Raw genomic sequence first — 27676 nt, forward strand, 5'->3', positions numbered from 1 at the left:
AATTGAACTTGAAATTGATGTTGAAATCGAAATTAGAAAAATTGAAGAGATGAAATTGAAAAATTGAAGTTGAAGTCGAAGGGTTGACATAGATGTTGATATTGAAATTTGAAAAATTGAAGAGTTGAAATGGAAAAATTTAAATTGAAGCAAAAACACTAACTCGAACAAATAATACCAATGCTAATACTGCCAGATTATGGGTACATAAAAACCACACTGTTTATGGTCTTAAAGACGTAAACGTTAAAGAGTCTTCTTAGGACTTTCAGACTTGAAATAGACGTAAAATGGACGTCTTTAAGACGTCGTATGCTATTTGGGAACGTATTTGCAGTCACTCCTGGGAAACAGCGCGAGGTATGGGACTCTATTTTGCGACTAAATAAAGTTGGGCGTTAGAGGATTAGCCCGATTGTCCGGCAACTTCCGCGTGTCCGAACGCAGTTTCGTCTTCCAATTGACTAGAAGTTCGAAAATCGTCGCGGGGCATCGCTTGTCATTCAAGCCGCGTAATAGCGCCGATAATAGCAGTTTCAGGGTCAGAGCTGTCAAAGGGACAAAGGCCAGCCGGAGAATGGTGGCAGTTTCCGCCATGAATCATACTCTAACGAGGGCCCGGAAAACCTCTATGGTTCCCCGGATTTCCGTGGATCCATGGAAGGAAAAAGTCCGGCGGTTAGTCGCGGACCATGTAATTAGACGTAACGGCCGGCATGGCCCGGGGCGCAAATGTGGCGAAAAACTGCTGCGAAAACATGCTCAACCCCTGGATTAATGGCCGCCGAGCGTCGAACTTTCAGTTGACTGCCGCGGGTGGACCACGAAACCTGGCCGGGCAAGCTCTGATCGCGATTAAGGGTGTGGGTCCGGCTTGAGGAGAGTGTGGTGGCACCCTAACACACCGCTAGACACTGTATATGTACACGAGGATTGCAAGGGTTTCGTACTTTACAAAGTACGTCTCGCTAATGCACATTTGGAGCCCCTACGTAGTCACAATCGATAGATAAAAGACCCACCAATTGCCGTTGCTGTCTAAAATGGCCTACTTTTGCGTTTTCGAGGCGTAATTTTCATTATTCGGCAGCATGTAGCGGAGTTCGACAAAAATTGGGCGGCGCGACAGTGCTGCCACTGCTATTTTCTTAAATATCGAGAAATTTAGGGTTCTTATAGAAAAATCAGACAGCAACAGAAGTTGCGAGGTCACATACAATGCCAATGCAACGTTTATTATGTTAAACCATACGTGTTTAAACACACACTTTGTAAAGTACGGAAACATACCCCTCAACGGAGGTTTAGGATCCAAGTATAGGTCCGGCATTTTTCGCTACGGGGCGCTAATATCTGTTTCTGCTGTATCGGTAAAACAGTGGACGAGAAAAAGCATGTTCCCGGTAAGTTAGGCTTCATACGTAAACGTGACGTCACTATACGGCTCACGATGATACAGCGTCAGTGTGTAACTGACAAACCATTTCTCTATTATACACATTTGGAACCACTACGTAGTCTCAATCGCTAGATAAAAGATCAATCTAATGCGTATGGTGTCTAAGATGGCCAACTTTTGCGTTTTCGAGGCATAATTTTAATTATTCGGCAGCAAGATGCTGTACCGCGCGGCGCACTCACACACTCGTCACTCGGGCAGCGTGTACGTGTGCCTAGACGGATCGCAAGGGTTCGGTAACTGACAAACCATTTCTCTATTATACACATTTGGAACCACTACGTAGTCTCAATCGCTAGATAAAAGATCAATCTATTGCACATGGTGTCTAAGTTGGCCTAATTTTGCGTTTTCGAAGCGTAATTTTCAATCTTCGGCAGCAAGATGTCTGTACCACGCGGCGCACTTACACACTCGCCGCTCGGGCAGCGTGTACGTGTGCCTAGCCGGATCGCAAGGGTTCGGTAACTGACAAACCATTTCTCTATTATACACATTTGGAACCACTACGTAGTCTCAATCGCTAGATAAAAGATCAATCTATTGCGCACGGTGTCTAAGATGGTCTACTTTTGCGTTTTCGAAGCGTAGTTTTCATTATTCGGCAGCAAGATGTCTATTCGGGAGGCTCTGCAAGCAGGCTTGACTTTGACCAGCCGTACCGCGCGGCGCACTCACACAGTAACCGCTCGGGCAGCGTGTACGTGTGTCTAGGCGGATCGCAAGGTTTCGGGAAGCTTCAAATCATTTTTCGTCCTTCGCCGCCTCCTGCACTAGGTACCTATACTATATCTATATCTATACCATGCAATACCTTCCTATACCTGGTATAGCATAGAGCACTAGGGTCGTTACGGGGAGCTATGGGGAACAATGCTGGCATTGCCGACAACTACTGCAAACCATTTCTCGTCCTCCGCTGCATCCTCCGCCGTATCTTGGGGTATCATGGGGCCTCGCCGTCTGACGACGTAGGAGGAAAATCAAATAATTTCAATTTTCGTCCGGCGTAGGACGAAACAGCGTTCACTTCAAATAATTGTCATGTCGCCAATTTTGAAGTATCCGTATTTTTAAAAACGGGGCCGTAAAGAGGACACTTGGGGCTATATTATCATAATTTTTTTTTTCAATTTTCTGGCGGTATGATAGCAATGCGCCTGTTTAAAAAACAATTGCAAAATAAACTATGAAAACAAATATTTTTTCAACTGAAATCATTTTTATTAAATACTCTTATGGTTACACTATGATATAATTTAATGAAAAACTTGTGACTTTGGGTATTCGGATAGTTTTTTCATATTTTCTTAGTTTTAAAAATCTTAATATTAATAAATGTGGATTCGAAATAATCGTTTATCTCGCACTTTCTAAAACCATTGTGACCTTATTTGTGGAAAAGTAACATAAAGTCGCAAATTTTTGGATTATAACCAAATAAAAATCGGTGGCACCATAGGGTCTTAATAATATGTATACAAAAAAAATTAATGATTAGCTTTGCATTTTTTATAATTTAAAGTAATGTACTCACCGCACTGAGTAATATCTACACTATGAAACTTTCGAAAATCAAGGAGTGCATATACGCAAAAACAACAAAGAAATGAGACAAAATTTTTTCCTTCAAATGTATGTCACAGTTCTTTCCAATGTCAGTGTTTGGGTTAGGTTCTATTACAATCTATGATCGATGCATTAATACTGTAATGTATTTCAATACACATAGATTTTTAAAAATGACATAATAAACGAATTATTGCCATGTTTTGGGGATTTTGCACCACTGTACGACGTACGATAGCGTAGCGGCTGTAAAACATTGGGCATGCAAATGGTCGGGTCATTATTGGGCGATCGACAGCGAAGCTATTTTCCAGAAAGCTGTTTTTAACGCGTCCTACTCATAATGTTTTACTGTAAAGTACTTTTTAATTTAACACAAGTCAACACGTCATGTCCGATAAAGTGTCGACTTCCAGCTCAATAGTAATGACCTGTCATAAACCTCTCCATAGAGAACAGCCTCGGGAACGGCACATAAACAAATCGAGCCAATCATTGCTGGGTCTGCCTATCTGCCACCACAGCCGCGCCCGTAGTCCCAATGTTTTGACTTCGACGCTGCACGCTACATGGTATGTGTGGCCGCTGTAGCCAATATTTCGTCGACAGCCGAAAATGCGTGTGAAACGAGGTCTGCCTCCTCCGCTCTGATCCAATCGGCCGCTCATTCGTTCCTAGAGACACGTCACCGTAGTCCTGCCTGGGACGCTTCTTCTCACGCTCGCATCAATACAATGTCACCAGTTCGGACCCATACGAGATGGCGCCTTGCCACCCCGACAATCGCGTAGTAGTGGGCGGTAACGGTGTAATATCTTAACCCACTCAGAGTTTTGCTAATTCAATTACAGAATTGAATTACATTGTATTTCAATTATATAGTAATTCGGGCATTGTATTGGACTACTTGTTGGACATAAACAAATTGAAAATGTTTTTTCACTACATGAAAGGTGTCCCATCTCTACTTGGCCAAAAGTGTCTTCCAAGTGGAAGACAGATAAAAGAGTCACTGCACATGGTGTGCGGGTTTGACGGGAAACCCCAAGATGATTAGCTGCAGCCCATAACTGACCGTGGAGGTCTGCAAGGTTTATAGCACATAATTGCTATTGAGGTATAGGGAGATGTCCGAGTTTTTCTTCGTGGCTCCGACAATAAAGTAATAACGAAGTAAATGGATTTAAGAGAGGTTTTCTCTCAAAAATTGCAATTTGAATTTTTTTGCTTACGATTGATCTATGTAAATCGCAGTTTCTTCTAATTGTTTTAATTTTTAATTATTTTCGAGTATCCATACTTCCATGAGAGTTAATCTACATATACATATACAATTAGTGCACATGAATCTTTCCATGCGAGATAGGACTACTGTTTCGAATTTTGTTCAAATTTGAATATGTTGCAGTCTTTAGCAAAATATAGACGTATCTCGAAGAATTCTTTGAAATCTTGAAAACTGTTGGTTTTACGGACATGTAATATGAGTTGTGTGTCACAAGTTTTTCATTAAATTATAACGGCTAAACTAGCAAATTGATGAAACTTAGTTTTGGTTACTCATAGTGAAACCATCAGAGTATTTAATAAAAATTATTTCAGTTCAGAAAATATTTGTTTTCATAGTTTATTTCGCAATTGTTTTAAACAGGTGCATTGCTATGAAAGCACCAGAAAATAAAAAAAATAAAAATAATGATAATATAGCCCCAAGTGTCCTCTTTACGGCCCCGTTTTTAAAAATACGGATACTTCAAAATTGGCGACATGAAAATTATTTGAAGTGAACGCTGCACCGAAATATTGTATGGTGCAAGGGCCGTCCTGTCGGTTGATGCAGGACGAAACTAGAAGGGCCTCTCACAGACGGGCCTACCTGGGCCTACCCACACATTTGAAATGTCTGCCAGACGGCTCTGACGTCACCATGTCTGTCGGTCGTAGGATGCACTGTAGGCGCACCCTTAGTATTTACTGCAACATTTAAAAGAAAATTAATGATACTAAAAATAACATAAGAGGCCTAGTTGGGACCAGGGATTGAAAACTGTTATGATATCGGTTCCGATTCTCGAAACAGTTATGAAGAATCGAAATGGTGTTGTAACTGTTACACCACGAGAATATCGGTTCTGGCTTACATATGTAAAAATCGGTTACAGTAACGGTTTTGGAGAACCGATATTATTTCGGTTTTATAATTGTTAATTTTCGGTTGTGGATGTCGATTCCCGATTTCGGTTCTGTATTCTGTATTGTGTTCGGCCTTATACATATGTATATTCATTATTCAAGTAGTTCTTTATTGTTATTCATAATTTAATAATTTTTAAATTAGTAAATTTTTATAATTTGTCTCTACATGCATTATTTGAATTATCATCTGAATAACAATTTATTGTTGAAACAATAGTTTAAAGAAATCAATTTTCATAATGTATAGTTTGTTTCTATATTCATTGTTTAAATTACCATTTCCATAATAATGTTTATTTAAACAATTGTTTTAACAACAAATTATTATTGGAATAATAATGCAATTAATGCATGTAGAGACAAATTATAAAAATTTATTCATTTAAAAATTGTTTAAATTATGAATAACAATAAAGAACTACTTGAATAATGAATATATAAGGCCGAACACAATACATAATACAGACCCGAAACCAGAACCGACATCCAGAACCGAAATTTAACAATTATAAAACCGAAATAATATCGGTTCTCCAAAACCGTTACCGTAACCGATATTTACATATGTAAGCCAGAACCGATATTCTCGTGGTGTAACAGTTACAACACCATTTCGGTTCTTCATAACTGTTTCGAGAATCGGAACCGATATCATAACAGTTTTCAATCCCTGGTCCCAACTAGGCCTCCTATGTTATTTTTATTATCATTAATTTTTTTTAGATGTTGCAGAAAATACTAAGGAGACAGGCACTGAAGGAAGTCTTCAAAGAGTTGATAGGACGCGGGGCAGCGCGCGGCGCGACGGAGGCCGAAGAGACAGCCCGTATAATTTTTACTTTTACCAAAAATTATAATAAATTATAAATTATAAAATGTGCACTTTGCATTCCCCGGAAATTCACCGGCGCGCGTACAAACCATATATACATATATTTAAATATACCATTAATAAATAAATCAATTTTTATAATGTATTTGTTATTCAATGATCCTATGAATACATAAATATCTTAATTTCATCTTTGAATTTTTATTTAAAAACGCTACGAACTTTCGTTCCAATCTAATAATTAATTGTTAAAATAATTGCTTGAATTTTTATAATGTATAGAATAATAATAACAATTTATAATGCGGCGGAAGATACGGCGGAGGATGCAGCGGAGGACGAGAAATGGTTTGCAGCAGTTGTCGGCAACGCCAGCATTGTTCAACCAGTGTTCGTGCTTTCCGCGCGTCTCGCTCCCCGTAACGACCCTTATAGTGCTCTATGATATACCAGGTATAGGAAGGTATTACATGGCATAGATATAGATATAGTATACCTAGTGCAGGAGGCGGCGAAGAACGAAAAATGATTTGAAGCTTCCCGAAACCTGGCGATCCGCCTAGACACACGTACACGCTGCCCGAGCGGTTACTGTGTGAGTGCGCCGCGCGGTGTGGCTGGTCAAAGTCAAGCCTGCTTGCAGAGCCTCCCGAACAGACATCTTGCTGCCGAATAATTAAAATTATGCCTCGAAAACGTAAAAGTAGGCCATCTTAGACAGCATGCGCAGTAGATTGATCTTTTATCTAGCGATTGAGACTACGTAGGGGCTCCAAATGTGCATTAGCGAGACGTACTTTTACTAGAACCGGACCCTTGCGATCCGCCTAGGCACACGTACACGCTGCCCGAATGACGAGTGTGTGAGTGCGCCGCGCGGTACAGACATCTTGCTGCCGAATAATTAAAATTATGCCTGAAAGACGCAAAAGTAGGCCATCTTAGACAGCATGCGCAGTAGATTGATCTTTTATCTAGCGATTGTGACTACGTAAGGGCTCCAAATGTGCATTAGCGAGACGTGATTATACTAAAACCGAACCCTTGCGATCCGGCTAGGCACACGTATACGCTGCCCGAGGGCTGAGGGTGTACCACACACTCTCACTCGAGCACACCGACACTGTGTGACGTCACGCTTGCTCCTGACTTACCGGCAACATTTACTGATGCAGGGGCGGCAGACAATGTACCCAGCTCCCCTACTGGCCAAAAATGTTTTTACGTAGGTTCTACTAGCGGCCACTCTTTCGTTTTTGGCGTGACCATCGAAAAGTCGTCAAGGTTAACTGGGGATCCACACCCTTAACGTCTTGTTTACACGTCGGTCGGTAAATGCCCGACGGATGAACGGCGCATAAAAGACGGCCACGTCGATGCTGCGTCGTCCGTCTAATGGATACACGAAAAATATCACCGCCCTTCCTTTTCACGCTTATTAAGGGCCTATTCTTCTAGCAGACGACACTCGCGCGTGAATGTGTGGTACACTCACACACCGCTAGACCACGTATACGTACGCAAGGATTGCAAGGGTCCGGGATTCCACTTGTGATTTCTCGATAATGCAAAGACGGGGTTTTGTAGTTGTCAAAATCGCTAGATGAAAGATCAATCTAGGGCGCTGTCTGCCTCAAAAGTCCTTCTTTTACGTTTTCGAGCAATAGTTTTGCAATATTCGGCTGCATGTTGCCCGTCGGAGAGGCTAGTACGCCGGCGTGACTGCAGCGCTATCTGACGGGCAACATGCATTATTTGTTAGAGTTAATTGTTACTTACAAATACAACTTCAATTATTATTTGTATCGACAAATACTAAATTAAATTGTATTTTTTCATTGTATACAAAACATTTGTAAAAAACGCGTACGTGTTCATTGTATACATATACGAAATACAAGAAATAAGAGAAGACCAAAAACTATTTATTTGATGTCCACCTCAATCCAAATAATAAATAATCGTTTATTTGCAAATAAGAAATAATAAATAGATCACTGTTGGAATTATCTAAATTACTTTTATTTAAATAAAAAGTTTAGTTATTATTTGCAATTAAAATCACACGTTTATTTATTATTCAAAATAAAATTTGTCCAACACTGCGGGTAGATGTATAGAAAAAAAATTTTCAGTATGTTGTCCTTGACAATATATGTCAAGGTCAAGGTTATCCGAGGTGCCTCCCCTGAACGTAATATTTACCTTACATTTTTATACAATAGTAAAAGTGTCAGTGCAGAATTGTTGAAGAAAAAAATGTCAGCACCATTTTAGAAACGATGTTACTATCGGACAATACCGTTGACTAAAATGGTTGTCGGTGCATTCGCCGACGGTTAGAGTCGTTGTCAGTTAAAGACGTTGTTGACCAAAGTTATTGGACTAAAGTCCCATGGAAATCATCGACACAAGTTGCCCCGACACGGTCTTCACCGACAACATTTCACCGACTTTAGATTTGACCGACAATAGCTTTGTCCGACAACGCCTTTAACCGACAACGAATTTGATCGACAACGAATTTGACCGACAACGGATTTGATCCACAACAACTTAATACGACCACAGTATGTATTATAATACAGTATTATCATATGTATTATCATACAGTATTATCATACTGTGTCTCAAGTCGTTATGGATCAAATTCGTTGTCGGTTAAAGGCGTTGTCGGCCAAAGCTATTGTCGGTCAAATCTGGAGTCGGTGAAATGTTGTCGATGATTTTCATGGGACCCACTCTCCTAAAGCACCGTTGATGTAAACACTGGAACATTGTCGAAAGACAACTCTTGTTTACCAACTGCCGTACCGTGCAGCACTTTGTGTGATATTATATCAGTATGATTTCATTGAAAATGCATTTTCCATGAAAAAAAACAATAAACAATAATTTACCACGAAGGGATTCGAACCCGGGCCTGCGGCGTAGCAGTTCAGCTCGTTGCTGTTACGCCACACCACTGTTTGGTAAAAATCAGAGAGCTGAACTGATATTTTACGGTTATGAAACTTTAATTGCAAATATCTCGAAAACTATTGAGTGTCTGCCCCTATAATGGGTTATTTTCGTAATCAGGGCGGGGGTTCTCCTTGTCAGTTTCGAAATGTCGTTCGTGAAATACGGTCCGTGATAATGTGACACTGTAATCGTCTATTGCCAGTGCCGAATTAAGCCAGCGCGGGGCCCGTAGCAAATATTATCACGAGGCCCTAGGCTTTGTATCAGGGCCGCTTGCGTGCAAATATAGCGCACCTTTTTAAACAGGCACAATGAATGACCTTTTTTTTTAGCAAAAATATCGTTCATGTTTCGGCGCCTCTTCGATGAAGCTCCCGTGTGCGGGGCCCGTAGCATTTGCTACTTCTGCTACGGGGCTTAATTCGGCCCTGTCTATTGCGAATGTGGACAAAACGCAGTGTAAGTTCAATTACGATATGCCAGAACATCACTGTTGAAATAATAGGAACCCACACAAGAAGGTCTCTTAGAAGATGTTACCGTAAAGCACGGAGCGACAATCCATTAATTGTGGTTCGAATGAATCGTGCCAGTTGAAGTGATCGCTAAACAAAGAGGACTACAGAGGAGGTTCCTCGGTAGAACCGTTGTAGATGGCGCCGCGTTGAATCGCCGATTCCGAGCGTTTCGCGTCAGCGATGGTCTGTTTGCCGTGGCCAGGGGCCACGAACTGAGTTGTCGAAGCGTGGGGCATCGCGTCGTTGAATGATTTTCGAAGCGCGATACAAACACGAGGTAGTCAAGGCGAGGAGGATTGCGGGTATTGTTTCGACAGCGGTCCGCGGAGCACGCAACAGGTCCTCTCGCAGGCGTTTACCGTGTCTGGAACGAACCTCGAATTAAGAATCGCGGTGCTGCGGGGGACGGGGCTTTTAATTTCCGAAGGACAAAGGCTTCCGCGCGACGATGGCGAACGAACGGGGCGCAAACTCTCGTTATCCTGACCCCGAGAGTGGAGTTCGAAGCGTGGGGAGAAACGGGGTCGACATTCTCGTCGCGCACCCCCGCGCGATTATGAAAAGTCATTCCCCGCCGCGATATTGCAGTTTCGGAAAGTGCGCGTTACCATAATTAACGCCGCGCGGTAACGTTCAACTTTCGGCGTCGGACGGGCTGGATTCCGCGGCGATTTTCTCGCGCGGCCAAGCCGCAATGATCCCAAAGCTGCTCGGAGCCGACGCTCGATTTGCCCGGGAAACGAGAGGGACCCCCCCGCCGATCGCTCCTCGCGTGTTTACCGTGTTCGACGCGATTAATCGTAATTAATTATTATTGATAATCGATGACGTTCCGGCCGGCACAATTATCGCGCGCATTAATTGTTAATCCGAGCATTGTCCGCCGATTCATTGTCGGACTGCTGCCCCGAGACTCTCCGCCCCTTTCCCTCCCTCTCTGCCTCTCTCTATCTTTGTCTCTCGCGAGCGCGTGGTCTTTCTTTCGCTCTCGCGTCAAACGGTCCGTATCACAATATCGTGGCCCAATTAGCTGGGATGCCCTCGCCTTTCATACACACACCCGAAAAGGCTACCAATTAAAATCGGAACTCCTCCAGAATTGCCGGCTAAATCTGAAGCGGCTCGAATCAAACGATGCTGCTGCCGTGACCTGACCGATTTTGTCGCGTTAAGCTACTATGTCCTCACCGAAGCAACTTTTTGCTGGTGTTCGCTCGATGTTGCTTTAGTGTGGACACATGTATGCAGCGTTACGTGCACCGAGTGACTGTTCTACCGGTTATAGAAGCGTGTGGAAAGAGCACGATGTTTTAGTACAGCGACCGGATTTTACTCGAAATCAGGTACCCGAAATCGCGGGGTTCCGACCCGACCCGAGATTTCGGATACCCGCACACCCCTAACGCTTACCCGACCGTCGCAATATTAGATTTAGTCGCAGATATCGTTAAGGTAACTAGCCCATCTCTAAACTACCTGTAAATATGAAGCCTCCTCTCCCTCCTTCCCCTGCGCCCCACCACCATTAAGTGTTACGTTTAAATTATTAGTTGTAGGTGTTATAAATTGTTATAACTCTAAATTCTATTCTTAAACCAAAAAATAAAGACTGTCCGTGGGGTTTTTTTCTATACCTCTTTTTCCCATGTACCAACAAACTTCGACTGACTACAGGGTGTCCCAAAATTCTTTCAACAGCTCGACAATCGACAGTTGGCGCGCCGGGTCGACTGTGCCAACTCGCGTCTAAGTTGCGCTCTGATTGGTTCGTGTTTTTCGTTAATAATTCCTAAACAAAGCAGAGGAATACATTTTTGCAAAGGAAAATGTTGCTTCAAATGATCTCAGGAACATCCCATTTCCGGCTGTTGTAGGAATTTTGGGACACCCTGTAGAACTACTAACTTTGAACTTACGTATCTCCGACAGAAGTACGTATTAAATATTGGCTGTAACAAAAAAACGTGCCCTGAAACCTTATAAATAAAGTACTATTACACAGATTTTTAAACAACTGAAAAAACTTGTTAACTTTTCGCCACGATTTGGAGATTTCCGACCACTGTGCGTAGGGATTGCAATCCCGCAATGCGGGATCCCGCGTCATTAGTCCAGTCAACGAAAAATTGTAGAGGAAAATGGAAGGAACACAATTTTTAATTTTGGGACTTTGTTTGGACTAGTTAGGAGGTAAACATACTAAAAGTCCCCACTCCTAGGAGGTGAGCGGGGTGCAGGGGGCACATAGTTTCCGAAATATAAGCGGAAAATCGAAAAAGGGATCTTCTACGTGCCCCCTGCACCCGCTCACCTCCTAGGAGTGGGGACTTTTAGTATATTTACCTCCTAACTAGTCCAAACAAAGTCCCAAAGTTGAAAATTGTGTTCCTTCCATTTTCCTCTACGATTTTTCGTTTACTGGACTAATGACGCGGGATCCCGCATCGCGGGATTGCAATCCCTAAGGCCGTTATTAGACTAGGCCACTGGTGGGCAACTTGGTGGCGCAACTTAGTGGCGCCACCGAATTGAAGAGCTTTTATGAATCGGTAACTGGTGGTACCACCAAGCGTTCATTCCCGCTGTCGATGTAACGCTGTGTCGTGTTCTTATGTATTTTACGATAAATGTGGTGGTAATTTGAACGTCAATTGTTCATGTTTTCGCGATGCTGGTGGCGCAACTTGGTGGCTTTGTCTAATAGGCTACATTCAAATCAATACCCCGGCTGGTGGAGGCGCCACCAAATGTTGCCCGGCCGGTTGCCGATGCCGTCCACCAGATCGGCAACTATTTTTGGTGGCTCCACCAGTTACCGTAGTCTAATAGGTTACATTTGTTTCAATGCCCCACGACGTGCTGAGCCACTGGTGGCGCAACCGAGTTGCGCCACCAGTGGCCTAGTCTAATAACGGCCTAACTGTGCGCCATGGGGAGCGAGATGCGCGGTCGCGCCGCGCCGGGTCGAGGCGTAGCCTTCGAAACTCAGCCGTCGCGACTAAGTAAATCCGAGCGTTCTTTTAGTAGACTGCGGAAAAGATCGATGTCATCATCTATGTTTAATCGTCATCATTAGACAAAGGATCTTCATGCAAAATAAAAATTCTGAAACCGCGATAGCAACAAACTGAGGCAAAGTAAACATTGAGAGTTCCAGATTCCAAGACAGAGAGTTCCTCTCTGAATAGTTTCAGAGTGTTGAAAATAATATAACATTAATTCTAAATTCTTCTGATGATTTTACTGTCCTGTGTTCCTTTCGCCCATTCTTGTTGGAAATGCATAGAGTGCATAAACGTACTCCACCGAGCAGGGCCGGCCTTCTCTATAAAGGGGCCTGGGTGCAAGAAACCATTTAGGGCCATAAATTTGTTGTAAAGTAAATAAAATCACAAACACGACTACATATTTCTAATGCATAGGGGAGAGTCGTGCAGTACCGACCGGCGTACTGTACCGACCAAAATTAGTTTATGACTTTCCAGGTCAAATTGTTACACTTCCTTTAAGAAAACAAATGAATATGACTATTGAGGGTAATATGTTTCGTTGTTATATTGTTCATTCGATTATTTTCGCAGTTCTGACACATTTAGCGTGAGCGTTGATATTTCGTGTGTTAAGAGTTATTTTCTAGATCTGATAATTTGTTTCTCAGGTAAGTAAACCACTTTGTTTGAATTATGTATATTATATCTAGTCTATTAAGTATAATTAACGGGCTCTGTTTTGGAATTTTGGAACGCAACAATCCGAAATCTTAACTTTGACCGCTTTTATAAACGAAGTTCAGAAAAAAAGAACCTGGCTGAAGAAAAAAAGATAAATGCGGAGAAAAGAAAAGCTGCAAGAAACGAAAAAGCCAAACAAGCAGAAAAAAGAAAAGCTGAAACTCAATTAAGGAAAGGAAATAAGGAAAGATGTAAAAACTGAACCAAAAAATGACACAATACATAAAAACATATAATTATTTTATTATTTGTATAAATAAAATTTGAATAAAAATGCGTATTCTAACATCTAAATGTCTTTTTTTAAGATTATTAATGATTTATACTGAAAAATCTACTAAATCCGTAATGGTCCGTACTGGACGACAATTCTTTGTTTCCTTCAAATTCTAATATCTTTATTCTTACAAATAATGAATACTAATTATTAAATTTCACAAAATTAATTTCTGGCCTTTTATTAAGGTCCCTTTGTGTTACAAATTCCTTTTTTTAATTTTCATTTTTACCGATTCTAGTCCACCTAATAACAAGAAAACTTAGAGCGGTCGGTACTACACGACTCTCCCCTATTTATTTAATACGCGATTTTGTTTTTGCCAATACATTAATTACTTCAGAAAAATTACATTATTTTAGTTCTTGATCATGTTGGGGCCCTCTCAATCGCGGGGCCCCGGTGCGGTCCCTCGCCGCACCCCCCAGATGGCCGGCCCTGCCACCGAGTTAGAGTAGCAAGCTATATGTATGTAATAGTTCCTCTCGGAAATGATCGATCGCAGTGAAAAAGTTTGCCTTGCGTGTCGTTCAACATTTAATTAGCCTGATAAAATTACACACGATCTCCATTTTGAGAAATGTTTCCATTCTCTACGTTTAACTGGCGAACATCGATTTCCACATTACACACGAGTTTCATTAAAATCGGATGAAATCTGTTTGAACAAAGGCTGCGTTTTCGAGGGTATCGATTTTTGAGAATTTATATCCAATTCATTTCGCATCCGCGTACCTGTCAGTGCCCCGATTACATAATTTAGTTATTAAATAAATCAACGTATGATAATTACAAAACAATCTACACATATTCCATCCGTGTTTTAACAATGACGAATTAATTTCGCCCGCGATTCTACGTGTACTACGGATACACCGATTCACTGTGCTTTATTTAATATCATGCTGCTTCATTAAAAATGCATTTCATGTTAAAGTGCTATCAGACAAATATTCGCCGGAAATGTATATTTATTGTGCATAAATATAGGACGATTATGGATCCGGAAGGGCACTCGGCTCGTCGTGGATTGCGAAATATTCGATGGTTAAATTTCATTGCCTGTAAAACGAAACTTTTGTGTGAACCGGGCATCGTTTCGGGGATTTATTGTGCCGGGCGTTGAAAAACAACGAGCCGAAATAGATGGCACGGCAGAAAACCTAAATATACAAAAATAAATGGATAAATAGGATCGATGGAAATATATAGGTAGCATAGATAAATATACGAAACAGGTCCTTAGTATGTAGCATTTATGGTTGGCCAACGGTGGCCAACGCACTGTGGGGTAAGGTAAAAGGCCATATTATGAGACAGATGCTAGAGAACAACATGATATTTTCAATGATTTTAAATAGTTAAAAACATAAAATGCTGCGAATTTGTGCATTATTCCATTCTTTCGTGTTTTCTGAAGTACAAATAATTTTTATAATGTAATTATAACGTTAAAAAATAATTATATGATTGAAAAATAGGAGTAATGTCCATGTACGTATTATGAGACAGCTTGGATACACCATGTCCCTGGTGTCTCATACTGTATGTTCCTATTTATGGAACAGATAAAAAAATCTAAAAATCACTCTTTTTGCATATTTTAGTTTTTTATTCCTTTTTTAATATATAATATAACAATGTATCTGAAATATTAAATAAACTGTAAAATAAAATAATAAGTATTTAAATAGATTTCTTGCTCGTTAAACCATTCTTTTAGATCTTGCCTTGTTACAGCAGCTCTACTCAAACTTAAGTGCTGTGCAGTTCTAATTGATATATTTTTATGGCGGTTTCTAAACCCTTCGTACCAGTGACGACCTGGACGGTTTTCAATAAACGGTGTTCCTCTCTTCATTGATTATATATATATTTTTGAGTACAATCTAATAGATCTGTTTTGTTAACCGGGTAGTCTCTTTCTGCTTGATACAGTATCCAGTTAACAATTTCACGTTCTTCAGCCTCTGTTAGAACAGTTGCTGGTCCAGTTTTCATTTTTTTAACATCTGGATTGTTTTTCCTTCTGGTTAAAGTGGCTACGGGAACTCCATATGCATTAGCAGCTTTCCTGAGAGAAATGCCTGTATCTAATGCTTTAATAGCATTTGTTAAACTTTCAGGAGAATAATTTATTCTCTTAATCTTCTTCTTACTTGAATTGTTGACTAATACAGTAGACTTCTTTTTGACCTTACAATTCACACTTTTCTTTATGGGATTTTTTCCAACTTCTTTCCTATCTCTCCTTTTTTTAGTTTCTCTAGTACCTGCCATACTTAATACTAAACTTAAATACTAAAAAACTGTACCTAAAACAACTTGTTCTAATAAATAAATATAAATTTCAATCTACATTAAAAATATTGTATTTTACATTGACAATATTTTATAGGTTAGGTCTACAATTTTCAACTCAAAACTTTAATACGCTTATTTATACGTACGTTGGAAAGAAATAAAAGTCGAATCAGGTAATTAGTAATAGGAAAACGGTAAAAACTTACAATTAAAAATTATTTTCAAATAAATAACACAGTTACACAAACTTCAAATTGCTGTCTCATAAATCGGCACTAGGCGGGAATCAACAGGTCCATGAAACATGGGACAACCAAATTATTGTACCATAAATACGGACTTCTAAAAGGCTAGTGTACATAATATGAGACAGCTTTATAATTAATAAAATTGCGCCAGAATCCTAATCGCATTTATTTAATTACAATCTACGACTTTTCAGCTTTCGATTAAGTTATTTAACATCTTTTAAAATCATTGAAATTTGTAAATATGCTAAAAACAAAAAGCTAAGTGTATTCGTACTTCAGCTCAGAGTAAGCTAAGTAATTTTATACAAACTTGGAGAGGACACTTCAACTTCATTTTTTCATATTAAATACATTAAATCAACATTAATATTTGTACACATAGAAATTTGAAGGGTTATATTTTTATATAAATATAATTTTATTTAAATTGTGATATGCATATATTTATAATATAATCCCCTTTCATTTTTGTTTTTAATGTTTCATAAATGGGGACATTGTCTCATAATATGGCCTTTTACCTTACTTGCACGAAAAAGCTGTAGTCCAGTCAATGAATGCTCATTAGGGTGGACCTTATTTTTTGACCAACGAATTTTTTTCACGACGCCCCCCAGAATGGTTCTCTTTGGTGAGAAAAAAATTTGTGCAAAATTTAAGATCGATCGGATAAAAGGATCACGTGGCGCATTTAAATTGAAAATTTTGAAAATTTTGAAATTCATCGTAACTATAAAGTATTATATATCGTTGGATTTGTAATTTTTTTCTAAATAAGAATATGGAAAAATTATATGACCTTAATTTAAAAAAAAATAACGATGACCTTGAAATTTCGAAAATTTGATTTTAAAAAAAAATTTTTTTTATGCCATTATATTTACCATATTGAACAATGCAACTTTTTCCTCTGACATTTTTTCGTATAACCACAAATAACAGAGATATGTCATTTTGTATTGTACTATTGTACTATACATGTGAATGAATATTTTGAATATATTCTACAGAATAGTGATAAGGAACTATTTCTTATATTCTAATGTAAGACTATCCGCTTTTAAAAAAATTTTTTAAAAAATTTTTCGCCAAGTATAGCTTAGGTCCACCCTAATGCTCATAAGGGGGTGTAGAGGGAAATGGAAAAAACACAATTTTTAACTTTGGGACTTTGCTTGGACTAGTTAGGAGGTAAACATACTAAAAGTCCCCATTCCTAGGAGATGAGCGGTGTACAGGCGGGCACGTAGAAGATCCCCTTTTTCGCTATCTCGCATAGTTTCCGAGATATCCGCGCTCAAAGTTCACTTTGGTATTATTTATTCGAATTGTGTTTTTGCTTCAATTTCAACTTCACTACTCCAATTTCAACTTCAATTTCAACTTCACTTTTTCAGTTTCCACTCCCATTTTCCAGTTTCAACATCAATTTTTAAAATTCCACTTCACTTTCTCAATTTCCACTTCCATTTTTCAGCTTCAACATCAATTTCTCAAAATCAACTTCAATTCCAACATCACTTTTTTCAATTTCAACTTCAATTTTTCAGTTTCACCATCAATTTCTCAATTTCAACTTCAATTTATCAAGTTCAACTTCAATTTTCCAATTTCAACCTCAATTTTTCGATTTTATCTACTATTTCAAAACTTCATTTTCAACTTCAATTTCAATTTCATCATCACTTTCAACTTCAATTTTTCATTGCCAATATCAATTTTTCAATCTAAACTTCAAGTTTTCAATTTTCACTTCAATTTTTGAGTTTCAACATCAATTTTTCAATTTCAACTTCAAATGCACGTGGAAGATCCCCCTTTTCGGTTTTCCGCTTATATCTCGGAAATTATGCGTCCTAGCGATAACACCATTCTATACAAAATTAAAGGTGACAAAATGTGCCATAAGATTGATTCGATTTAGTTTTTCGCTATGTGCATATTTTCCGAGATATCCGCGCTCATAGTTCACTCGATGTCTGAAAGCGCTCGGCCGCGTCTTTCAATATTTATTCAAGACCCCGTTCAGACGACACTTCGCGGTTCCGCTCCTCAACAGCATTAATTTCGCAAGCATCTTTTTTTCTCATCGGAGCCCGGCGAACGGCATAGAAGAGACTTGTGAAGAAACGACGACAACGGTAGCAAAGCTTGGCGGGGGATGGGGGTGCGGATGGTTTACCATTGTGATTCCCGGGTGGCAATCGAACGCCCTATCCCCGAAAGTCTTTGTTATTCTGAAAAGTGGGATCAAAGTGCTTCCGTCGAGGGCGTAACGAGAGCTCGTTGTAACCATTAGCGAGCGTCTACTGTCGTAACGCGATTACGCTTGTTGTTCCGACCTTTCCGTGCCGTTTTAACGACGCGACGACGGCCCCGCGGGATTCCGTCGCGCCGTCGTCGTCGTTGTCGTCGCTGGGAAACTAAAGCGCACAGAGGAGAGCATCCCGCGTGTTCGTTAGTTAAAGAACTGTTTGAAAACAGGCTACTTGCGAACACGAGCCGATTACCGAGGCTCTCGGTTAACCCGCAAACACCTGCGACTCGAATCCAATGGAAACTGTTTGCGAAACGACAGTGGAGACCGGAGCAAGTTGATACATTCTTCGGTTTCTCACTTCTGCAATATTTGCTCGAGTCAATTATATTACCTGAACGACAAGTATGCGAAAACGTTATTTAAACTGTTTACATGTCGTAAGTGAAACTGTTAGAAAAACGTACAAAATGGGCTCCAATTAATTAAATTTGGTCTAGCAGGTGTTACGAGCCAGGGCCGCGAGTAGCACGAGTGGCCGGCGAAGGGTTATAAACCCAGGAAAATGGTATCAATTTGTTAGTTAAGGTACGCGGACGAACCCAATGCGAAATTGGGGAGCCGCTAGGAATGTAGACAGTGAGGACGAACCTGACGCGAAATCAGGGAGCCTCTAGGAATGGAATCAGACGCAGCCGAACCTGATGCGAAATCAGGGAGCTGCTGGGAAGGTGAAACTTCGTGAACGAACCCAATGCGAGATTGGGGAGTCACTAGGAAATGACGCACAGACGAACCCGATGCGAAACCGGGGAGCTGCTAGGAGGTTGTAGAACAGCGCGGACGAACCCAATGCGAGATTGGGGAGCCGCTGGGAGGTTGGATAAAAGCACAGACGAACCTGATGCGAAATCAGGGAGCTGTTAGGATGCGGACGAACCTGATGCGAAATCAGGGAGCCGTTAGGATGGTATAGTTTTCGTGGACGAACCCAATGCGAAATCGGGGAGCCACTAGGTAGGAAAAATCTCTATTTGATAATTGGTAAGGCGCGAACGAACCTGATGCGAAATCAGGGAGTCGCTAGGATAGTTAGTAGACCTCGTAACTAATATAATCTAAATGATACAACCCGAGCGGTAAGGTTGTATCGTGTGGGAACGTTCAATTACTATATAAGGATTTTGGACGATAATTATAGGTTCAATGAACTTGCTCTAATTACCAATAACACAAATATATTCTACTTATAAAAGTCTGTAGTACAAGTGTGTATGTGTCGCGATTGGAAATGAGAGAAAAAGATATGAAATGTGAAAGAAAGAATTTACCTAAACTACGGTGCTCGGTTTTCACGCACTGGCAATGCGGGGGACCCGGAAACAACTTCAACACTGACCAATAGACTATAAACCGAACAAACGGAATCTATAATGTTAGACTTTGATCCGAAAGGTACTTTAGCCCGATCTCGTTAGAAGTTATCTTTCCGAAATGCAGCACGACGTGACGCGATACGTGTCTACTGCAGTACTAACCCCCGAGAGTGAGAATCTAACGGTTTATATACCCCTACAATGAATGGAATACTTTGTTCATTATCTAATCGCGCTTAGAGATTAGGGCTTAGGGCCAGACTCTCATTTTTGTCACTTCTAACGAAATCGGAGCCAGAGCTCGGTCCTAAATCAAAGGGTTCGAAAGGTTATCTAGGACGCTTCCCGCCAGAGACGATCTGGAAGAGATTCCTGTGAGAAAACGAACGGAATATATTCTCTATCCGTAACACAGGATAAGCATAGACCAGCGGCCATTTTTATGGACTCACGACAATTTTTATTTGATATTGTGTACAAAAGAATACTTTTTGGTTGGAAGATAATCTCCCACAATTTCAAGGCGTAACCCCTCGTTTAAGGGTAATATGAGGGCAGTGGCGCATCCAGCGGGGCCCTCCCCCCCTCCAACACTGGAAAATTGGTCAAACTGTAGAACAGCTGCTTTCTCTCCGATTTCGCTGATTTTTGGACATGTTACACGCAAAACTCAACATTATGTACAGGGTGTTTCAAAATTATATGTCGTGTTCTACCCTAGCGTGACTCTCCATCCCTGGATCGGTAGAGATTTTATTAGAAACTAGCTTTGGCACGCGGCTTCGCTCGCACAGGAAACCCTTTAATGCCCTCGAAAATTGATATTGTTTCTCCATAAAACCTTTTAACCTCCCATTCATCCCTATAGAGTCTTAAGTTTATGTCATGTCGCCATCTTAGACTTAAATTTCAACTTCAATTTCAATTTTTCAATTTCAACTTCAACTTCCATTTCAATTACAATTTCAACTTCAATTTCAAATTGAACTACAATTTCAACTCCTCCGCATCTAAACTTCAATTTTAACTCCTCAATTTCAACTTCAATTTCAATTTTTCAATTTCAACCAACTTCCATTTCAACTTCAATTTCAATTTTTCAATTTCAACCAACTTCCATTTCAACTTCAACTTTAAATTGAACTACAATTTCAATTCCTCCATTTCTTCAATTTCAACTTCAATTTCAATTTCAACTCTTCGATTTCAACTTCAATTTCTACTCTTCAATTTCAACTTCAACTTCAAATTAAACTTCCATTTGAACTACAATTTCAACTTCAATTTTAATTTTTCGATTTCAACTTCAATTTTAATTTTTCAATTTCAATTTTAATTTTTCAATTTCAACTTCAATTTTAATATTTCAATTTGAACTACAATTTTAATTTTTAACGTACTTCAAAAAAGGAGGTGATTACTCAATTCGATCTGTATGTGCCTTTTTTTCTATGTATGTTCACCGATTACGCCCAGATGGATGGACGAATCGGAACGAAACCTTTTGCATCTTGTAGAGTATGTTCCCGGGATGGTCCCGTGCAAAAAAATTTTACATTTTTTTACTAATTACGATTTTATTTGCGAAAATGTATGGTGGTGATGCCGTTGTGAACTCCACTGAATGTTAGATATTAGAAACAGTAACGACGCGCGACGTCGTTACCGTTATCGATTGCGGCTTTCAGATATTTATAAATTACGATTTGGAATATGACGGCTGACAGAGATAAAAAGTGTGAAATAAAAAAAATTTCATAAAAAAAAATTAAACCGACTTCAAAGAAACGCACTAAAAAGTATAAAATAATTTCCATTTAATTTATGTGAATAAGTGAATATACACGAACTTAAATACAATACAATCTTTTCGAAGTCGGCCAATAGACAGTTTGCGCGCCGGGCCGACTGTGGCAACTCACGTCTAGGTCGCGCTCTGATTGGTCCGTGTTTTTCGTTAATAACTCCTAAACAAAGCCGCGGATAACATTTTTGCAAAGGAAAATGTCGCTTGAAATGGTCTCAGGAACCACTCCCTTTCGGGATTTTCACGAATTTCGGGACACCCTGTATATATATAAATAATAATAATAATAATAATAATAATAATAATAATAATAATTTATATATATATATATATATATATATATATAAACACTTGTAGCCATAAGTTAGGGAATAAAGGCCGAGTCCCTCCGTGAACCCTCTATTTATAATAATTCGTTACTATCCGCGAACGTGAAATAAACAACGGTCGTTAAGCGTGATTCGGCTTTTCGCGCGCTCCTCTTACGTCGCTACCTCACGTCGCCCGTCTACAAACTATGCTTCGCTCCACTCCGACTCTGCTCGCTATTCGAACATTGATAGCTTTAAACAGTAATAATTTAAGAATAGGTTCGACTAGGGAATTAATTCTTTCACGGTTATTTAGAGGAAGGTGTACTAAAAATATTCCAATTTGTCAGACCCTGGGACATCCTGGGACTTTAAAGATCTCCTTTACCGAATATAAGGAATTTTTATAATTTTCTACTTTTAATATATTATGCCGACTAATTAATAATGTAAGATACGATTTCTTATCGCAAAAATCTGCTCTCCAATTTAAAAAAAAAAGCGAGAGAAAATATTAAATAGCAACGTCAGGGCATCGCATCAAAGAGAAGCAATTTTTCTCGTGAAAAATACGCCTCTTAAAACATCCAACTTTCAATGCTTATTACAACTATAATATTTATTAAATTGTACTATGTTCTTCATTTCCGAGGTCTATGGACATTTGGCATGCAATGTTCATATATTAGATATCGATACGAGAAAGTTCGTTTTAGGGGTAAATGTCACACTTTACCCCAATCCGGCCCACTGTGCGACGTGGCCGTCTTTTATGCGCCGTTCATCCGTCGGGCATTCGCCGGCCGACGTGTAAACAAGACGTTAATCGCGATCAGCAAGTTTTTTTAAACAAACCTCCACCGATCAGAATATAATTTTGAAACACCCTGTACAATCTTTCGATGCGTGTCGTTTTTTCCTGCGTCAACCGATTTCTACGAAATTTTCTGCATGTGTATAACTAACATAGATCCACAAAACATTACGGAGTTATTCGATTTGGCAAGTGAACGGCTCACTTCTAAACTCATCAGTTTCAATAATTGTTTAACAAGTCATCTTTTCCTGTTAACTATTACTCGAATGTCATTTCTATCAACAAATAAAGCCGCGTGGGTGTACGTAGAATAAACAAACAATGCATGCGTTAACGCTATAATAAAAAAAAGAAACAATGCATTTCTACAGTTATTGGTTACTGTTGACGAGGACCGTTCGACATTCGCGAAGCATGGAAAACAACGGCGCTAGATATGAAACAAATCAATAATTCCTGACAAAAGCATCGTTACCATTTCGACTAGCAAACCTAGCGTCAATCACACGTCGAAATAATTAAATTTCACCACGGCGAAACTCCCTCAGGGTTTGAACGAAGCGACTATAACGAGCCTTGGGTCGATCGTTATACTTTGCGCGACTATACGCAGCCTCTCGGTACTGTAAGGAAAGGGTTAACCGAGTTAATTGGTCCTCGGCGTGCTGATAACAGAAGCAGAATTGGTTCCCGTTGATTGCCACTCGATCCTGCGTGCCGACACCCTCGCCTGCCGAAATTTATTACAACATCGTCGGACGGCCGGTTAATGCGCGGCCATTGTTTGCTCTTGCCGCGCGGCCCGGTTAGCGCAATACGCTCGATGAATTAAATGAAATTGTTGCGCGACGGAATTAAAGTTTCACGCCTTTGGCCGCGGGACCGGGCCGTGCCGGTTAGTTGTTAATGAAACTGTATTTAACGGGATGATCGCGTGAGAGTCGCGGCCGCGAGTCGCGAGCTACCGCGATACACGAGCACGAGGGCCGGGAATTGAATTCGATGAAAGCCCCCGGCGTCTGTGCGCGCCGCTTCCGCGGCCGTTCCAAGAATTTATGGAAACAACTAGCCGGAATATAGAAAAACGAGGAGCACGGAGCACGCGGGGATTAAACGCCGGCTTTACCGGAATTTCCGGATCGTGTTCGAAACACTGCCGCCCCGGGACACTCGCTAGTTTAACCCTGGAACGACCGAGAAGACAAAACACCGTTTCTCTTATCTTAAAAAAATATATGAGATTAGTTAATTCCAGCGGTCGCGAGGTGGGCAATTGAAACTACCAACTTGGTTTATGCTAGGTGCTTATTAGATAGGAACATGAGTGGTACACTCAAGAGTCCGCACTCCCCACTTCTAGGAGGTGAGTGGGGTGCAGGGTTCTTCGGAAACTATGCGTCCTAGCGATAAGACTATTCTATACAAAATTAAAGGTGACAAAATGTGCTATAAGATTGATTTGATTCTGTTTTTCGCTATCTCGCATAGTTTCCGAGATATCTGCGCTCAAAATTCACTTTGGTATTATTTGTTCGAGTCAGTGTTTTTGCTTCAATTTCAATTTCAACACTCCACTTTCAACTTCAATTTCAATTTCAACTTCACTTTTTTCAGTTACCACTCCCAGTTTCCAGTTTCAACATCAATTTCTCAATTTCAACTTCAATTTCAACATCAATTTTTCAAATTCCAGTTCACTTTTTCCATTTCCACTTCCATTTTTCAGTATCAACTTCAATTCCAAAATCAATTTTTCAATTTCAACTTCAACTTCAGTTTTTCAGTTTCGACATCGATTTCTCCAATTCAACTTCAATTTTTCAATTTCAATTTCAATTTTTCAGTTTCAACTTCAAATGCACGTAGACGTTCCCCCTTTTCGGTTTTCCGCTTAAATCTCGGAAATTATGCGTCCTAGCGATAAGACCATTCTATATAAAATTAAAGCTGACAAAATGTGCCACAAGATTAATTTGATTCAGTTTTTCGCTATCTCACATAGTTTCCGAGATATCTGCGCTCAAAATTCACTTTGGTATTATTTGTTCGAGTCAGTGTTTTTGCTTCAATTTCAACACTTCAATTTCAACTTCAATTTCAACTTCAATTTCAACACTTCAATTTCAACTTCAATTTCAACATCAATTTCAACATCAATTTTTCAAATTCCAGTTCACTTTTTCCATTTCCACTTCCATTTTTTCAGTTTCAACATCAATTTCTCAATACCAACTTCAAGTTTTCAAGTTCAACTTCACTTTTTCAGTTTCCACTCCCATTTTCCAGTTTCAACATGAATTTCTCAATTTCAATTTCAACATCAATTTTTCAAATTCCACTTCATTTTTTCAATTTCTACTTCCATTTTCCAGTTTCAACATTAACTTCTCAATTTCAACTTCAATTCCAACATCAATTTCTCAATTTTAAAATCAATTTTTCAGTTTCAACATGAATTTCTCTATTTCAACTTCAATTTTTCAAGTTCAACTTCAAAAGCACGTAGAGGTTCCCCCATTTCGGTTTTCTGCTTATATCTCGGAAATTGTGCGTCCTAGCGGTAAGACCATTCTATATAAAATTAAAACTGATAAAACGTGCCACAAGGTTGATTGGATTCAGTTTTTCGCTATCTCACATAGTGTCCGAGATATCTGCGCTCAAAGTTCACTAATTGTGCTGAAGAGTTAGCTAGGCAAATAAGGCAGAAAACGTGAGGCAAAAATTTCGTTTTCACAATTAGTGACTTTGAACGCGGATATCTCGGAAACTATGCGAGATAGCGAAAAACTGAAAGCAATCAATCTTGTGGCACATTTTGTCAGCTTTAATTTTTGTATATAATAGTACTATCGCTAGGACACATAGTTACCGAGATATAAGCGGAAAACCGAAAAAGGGGACCTTCTACGTGCCTCCACCTCCAAGGAGTAGGTGCGAATCCATCTGCGAGTCCCGCAAGGCCCCTTACCCTTCGGTTCCTCGCTCAGCTGTGCTGCGGAGCCCGCCTTTGCTTCCCCCACTCTTCCGCCTGTGGGAGCGAGTAGGGAAAATAACGGGGCGACGCCACGGACGGCTTGGCTTGGGTCATGCATACGGTCTTTTTGGAACACTCGTTAGCTTGCTCCACGTGGTACGCATTAGCGTTAGTGGGAAGAGTGGGGGAAGGAAAGGCGGGCTCTGCAGCAGCTTGCCATATTCCGCGCGTGCCTGGCCCCTTACCGCTGCACCCCTCGCCGTGCTACTACGCTGAGCTCGCCCCACTCTTCCCACTACACTGACGCGTACCGCGTGGAGCAAGCTAAGTTAACGGTACGCGTCAGGGTTAGTGAGAAGAGTGGGGCGGGTTCAGCGTAGTAGCGTGGCGAGAGGCGCAGCGGTAAGGGGCCTGGCACGCGCGGAATATGGCAAGCCTGGTCTGCAGCACAGCTTGAAGAGGGGAGTAAGGGTAAGGGGCTCGATGCCCGATACCCGCTAAATATGGCAACCCTGCCCGCACACCCTAGTGCAGGCATGCACAGGTGGACGATTTGGGAGCAGGAGCAATCGACCCTGCTCCTGAGCAGGGGTCGGAGCAGTGACCTTGCTTGGACGTATGGAAGGGGAACCCACCAATTGTAAACGGAGCACGAGAGAAGACGAGAAGAAGAGCGTATGAGAGTGGGGGCGGCGTCTACGTTGTTGTAGTCTGACCACTCCGGCGCGCTCTGCACTTCCCCACGCCCCTCCCACTCGTCTTCTCTCGTGCTTTGTTTACAAGTCACGCTTAGTGGGTTCCCCTTCCATACGTCCGATCTGCTCTGAGAGCATACGGGGAGCAACTTGGGAGCACGGGAGCTGCTCTGAGAGCAAAGAGCTGTGCATGCCTGCCCTAGTGCTTACCCGTAGCCGTCAGAATCGTGTGGTGTTCGTTGACAAAGATTGTAAATGTCTGACACGATTCAATGACGTCGTCGCAAATCTGTGTAACTGTGTTCATTAGTGGGGGGGGGGAAGTGAAAACAATTTTCTTGTACATTACTCAATGGTAAGACTATCTTGTAGAAAAACTGCGACCAAGAATTAGAAGTATAAGGTCGTCAAAAAATTCATCAAAGTTCAGTGCCCGCTCGGGAGTGTTCCCAAAGGATCCGGGTGGATGTAATATAATTTTAGGCAACGAGGAGAAGATTGGCGGTGCTGGGGCGGTTAGGGGAAGGTAGGGGGGCGAGTCAGGTGTAATTGGCAAGGCAAAGGGGCGCCATAGGTGTACCTACCTCGATCCGGAACGGGGAATGGGCCTCGGGATCGCCGTGAACGCGCCGTCCTCGACGAAACTGACTTCCGTGCTCCTCGTCGCGTCGAATTCCGGCGAGCAGCCCCACGCCACCGCCGTGGCTTCCGACTGTCCTCTCCTCGACTTCGCGTACTGTATCACCCTCGCACCGTTGTAGATTATGTCCGCCATACAGCCCCTCAAGTAGTCCGTGTGCCCTGCGAACATTCGAGAATACCGTGCCGTGTCACGAATATTTCTTGAGGCGGTCCCGAAGACCGTTGTTCCGCTTATCCCGTCGCGGAATTCGCGGCACTGCCGATCTCCGAAGGATCCGACGTTTTACAACTCTCTTAGCTACGTTGAACACTAGTTACAGGGTAGAACCATACGTTGTTCGAATTATTCACCGTCTACGGCGCGCGCTCTTTGGGATCTCTCCGACGTGTAGAATTCTGGGCAAATTTTCTGGGAATTTGTAGATTTTCTTTGTCTTCGTAGGCACAATACAGTGGCGTACCCACGATGTAATCTTGGGGGGAAGAGCCGAGTTGAACCCAGCCCTAGGTTTTGCGTGATGACCTTTTTTTTTAGCCAAAATATCTGTCAACGGTACCCAGGGCTATTCCGCGATTTTAATTTTGAAAGCTAAACATTTATTTCTTTGGGAGGACTTGGCCTCCTGGCTCCCCCCTTGGGTGCGCCACTGGCACAATAACAACTTCAAACTTGGATGACATGCTTTTCAACAC

The 27676-nt window shown here is 40.9% G+C and overlaps 1 protein-coding gene across 2 annotated transcripts in view; it reads right to left on the reverse strand.

Annotated features, from left to right (window-relative positions):
* Kon (chondroitin sulfate proteoglycan 4-like protein) overlaps positions 1-27676 on the reverse strand; it is a 322078-nt gene that overhangs the window by 62276 nt on the left and 232126 nt on the right. For both annotated transcript variants that reach the window (XM_076443111.1, XM_076443112.1), the window contains exon 5: positions 26926-27142. In XM_076443111.1, coding sequence (XP_076299226.1) covers positions 26926-27142 — 217 coding nt within the window. The remainder of the gene's footprint in view (positions 1-26925; positions 27143-27676) is intronic.

The sequence above is a fragment of the Lasioglossum baleicum genome, chromosome 18 (genome assembly GCF_051020765.1).
Source record: "Lasioglossum baleicum chromosome 18, iyLasBale1, whole genome shotgun sequence".
NCBI classification, from domain to species: Eukaryota; Metazoa; Arthropoda; class Insecta; order Hymenoptera; family Halictidae; genus Lasioglossum; species Lasioglossum baleicum.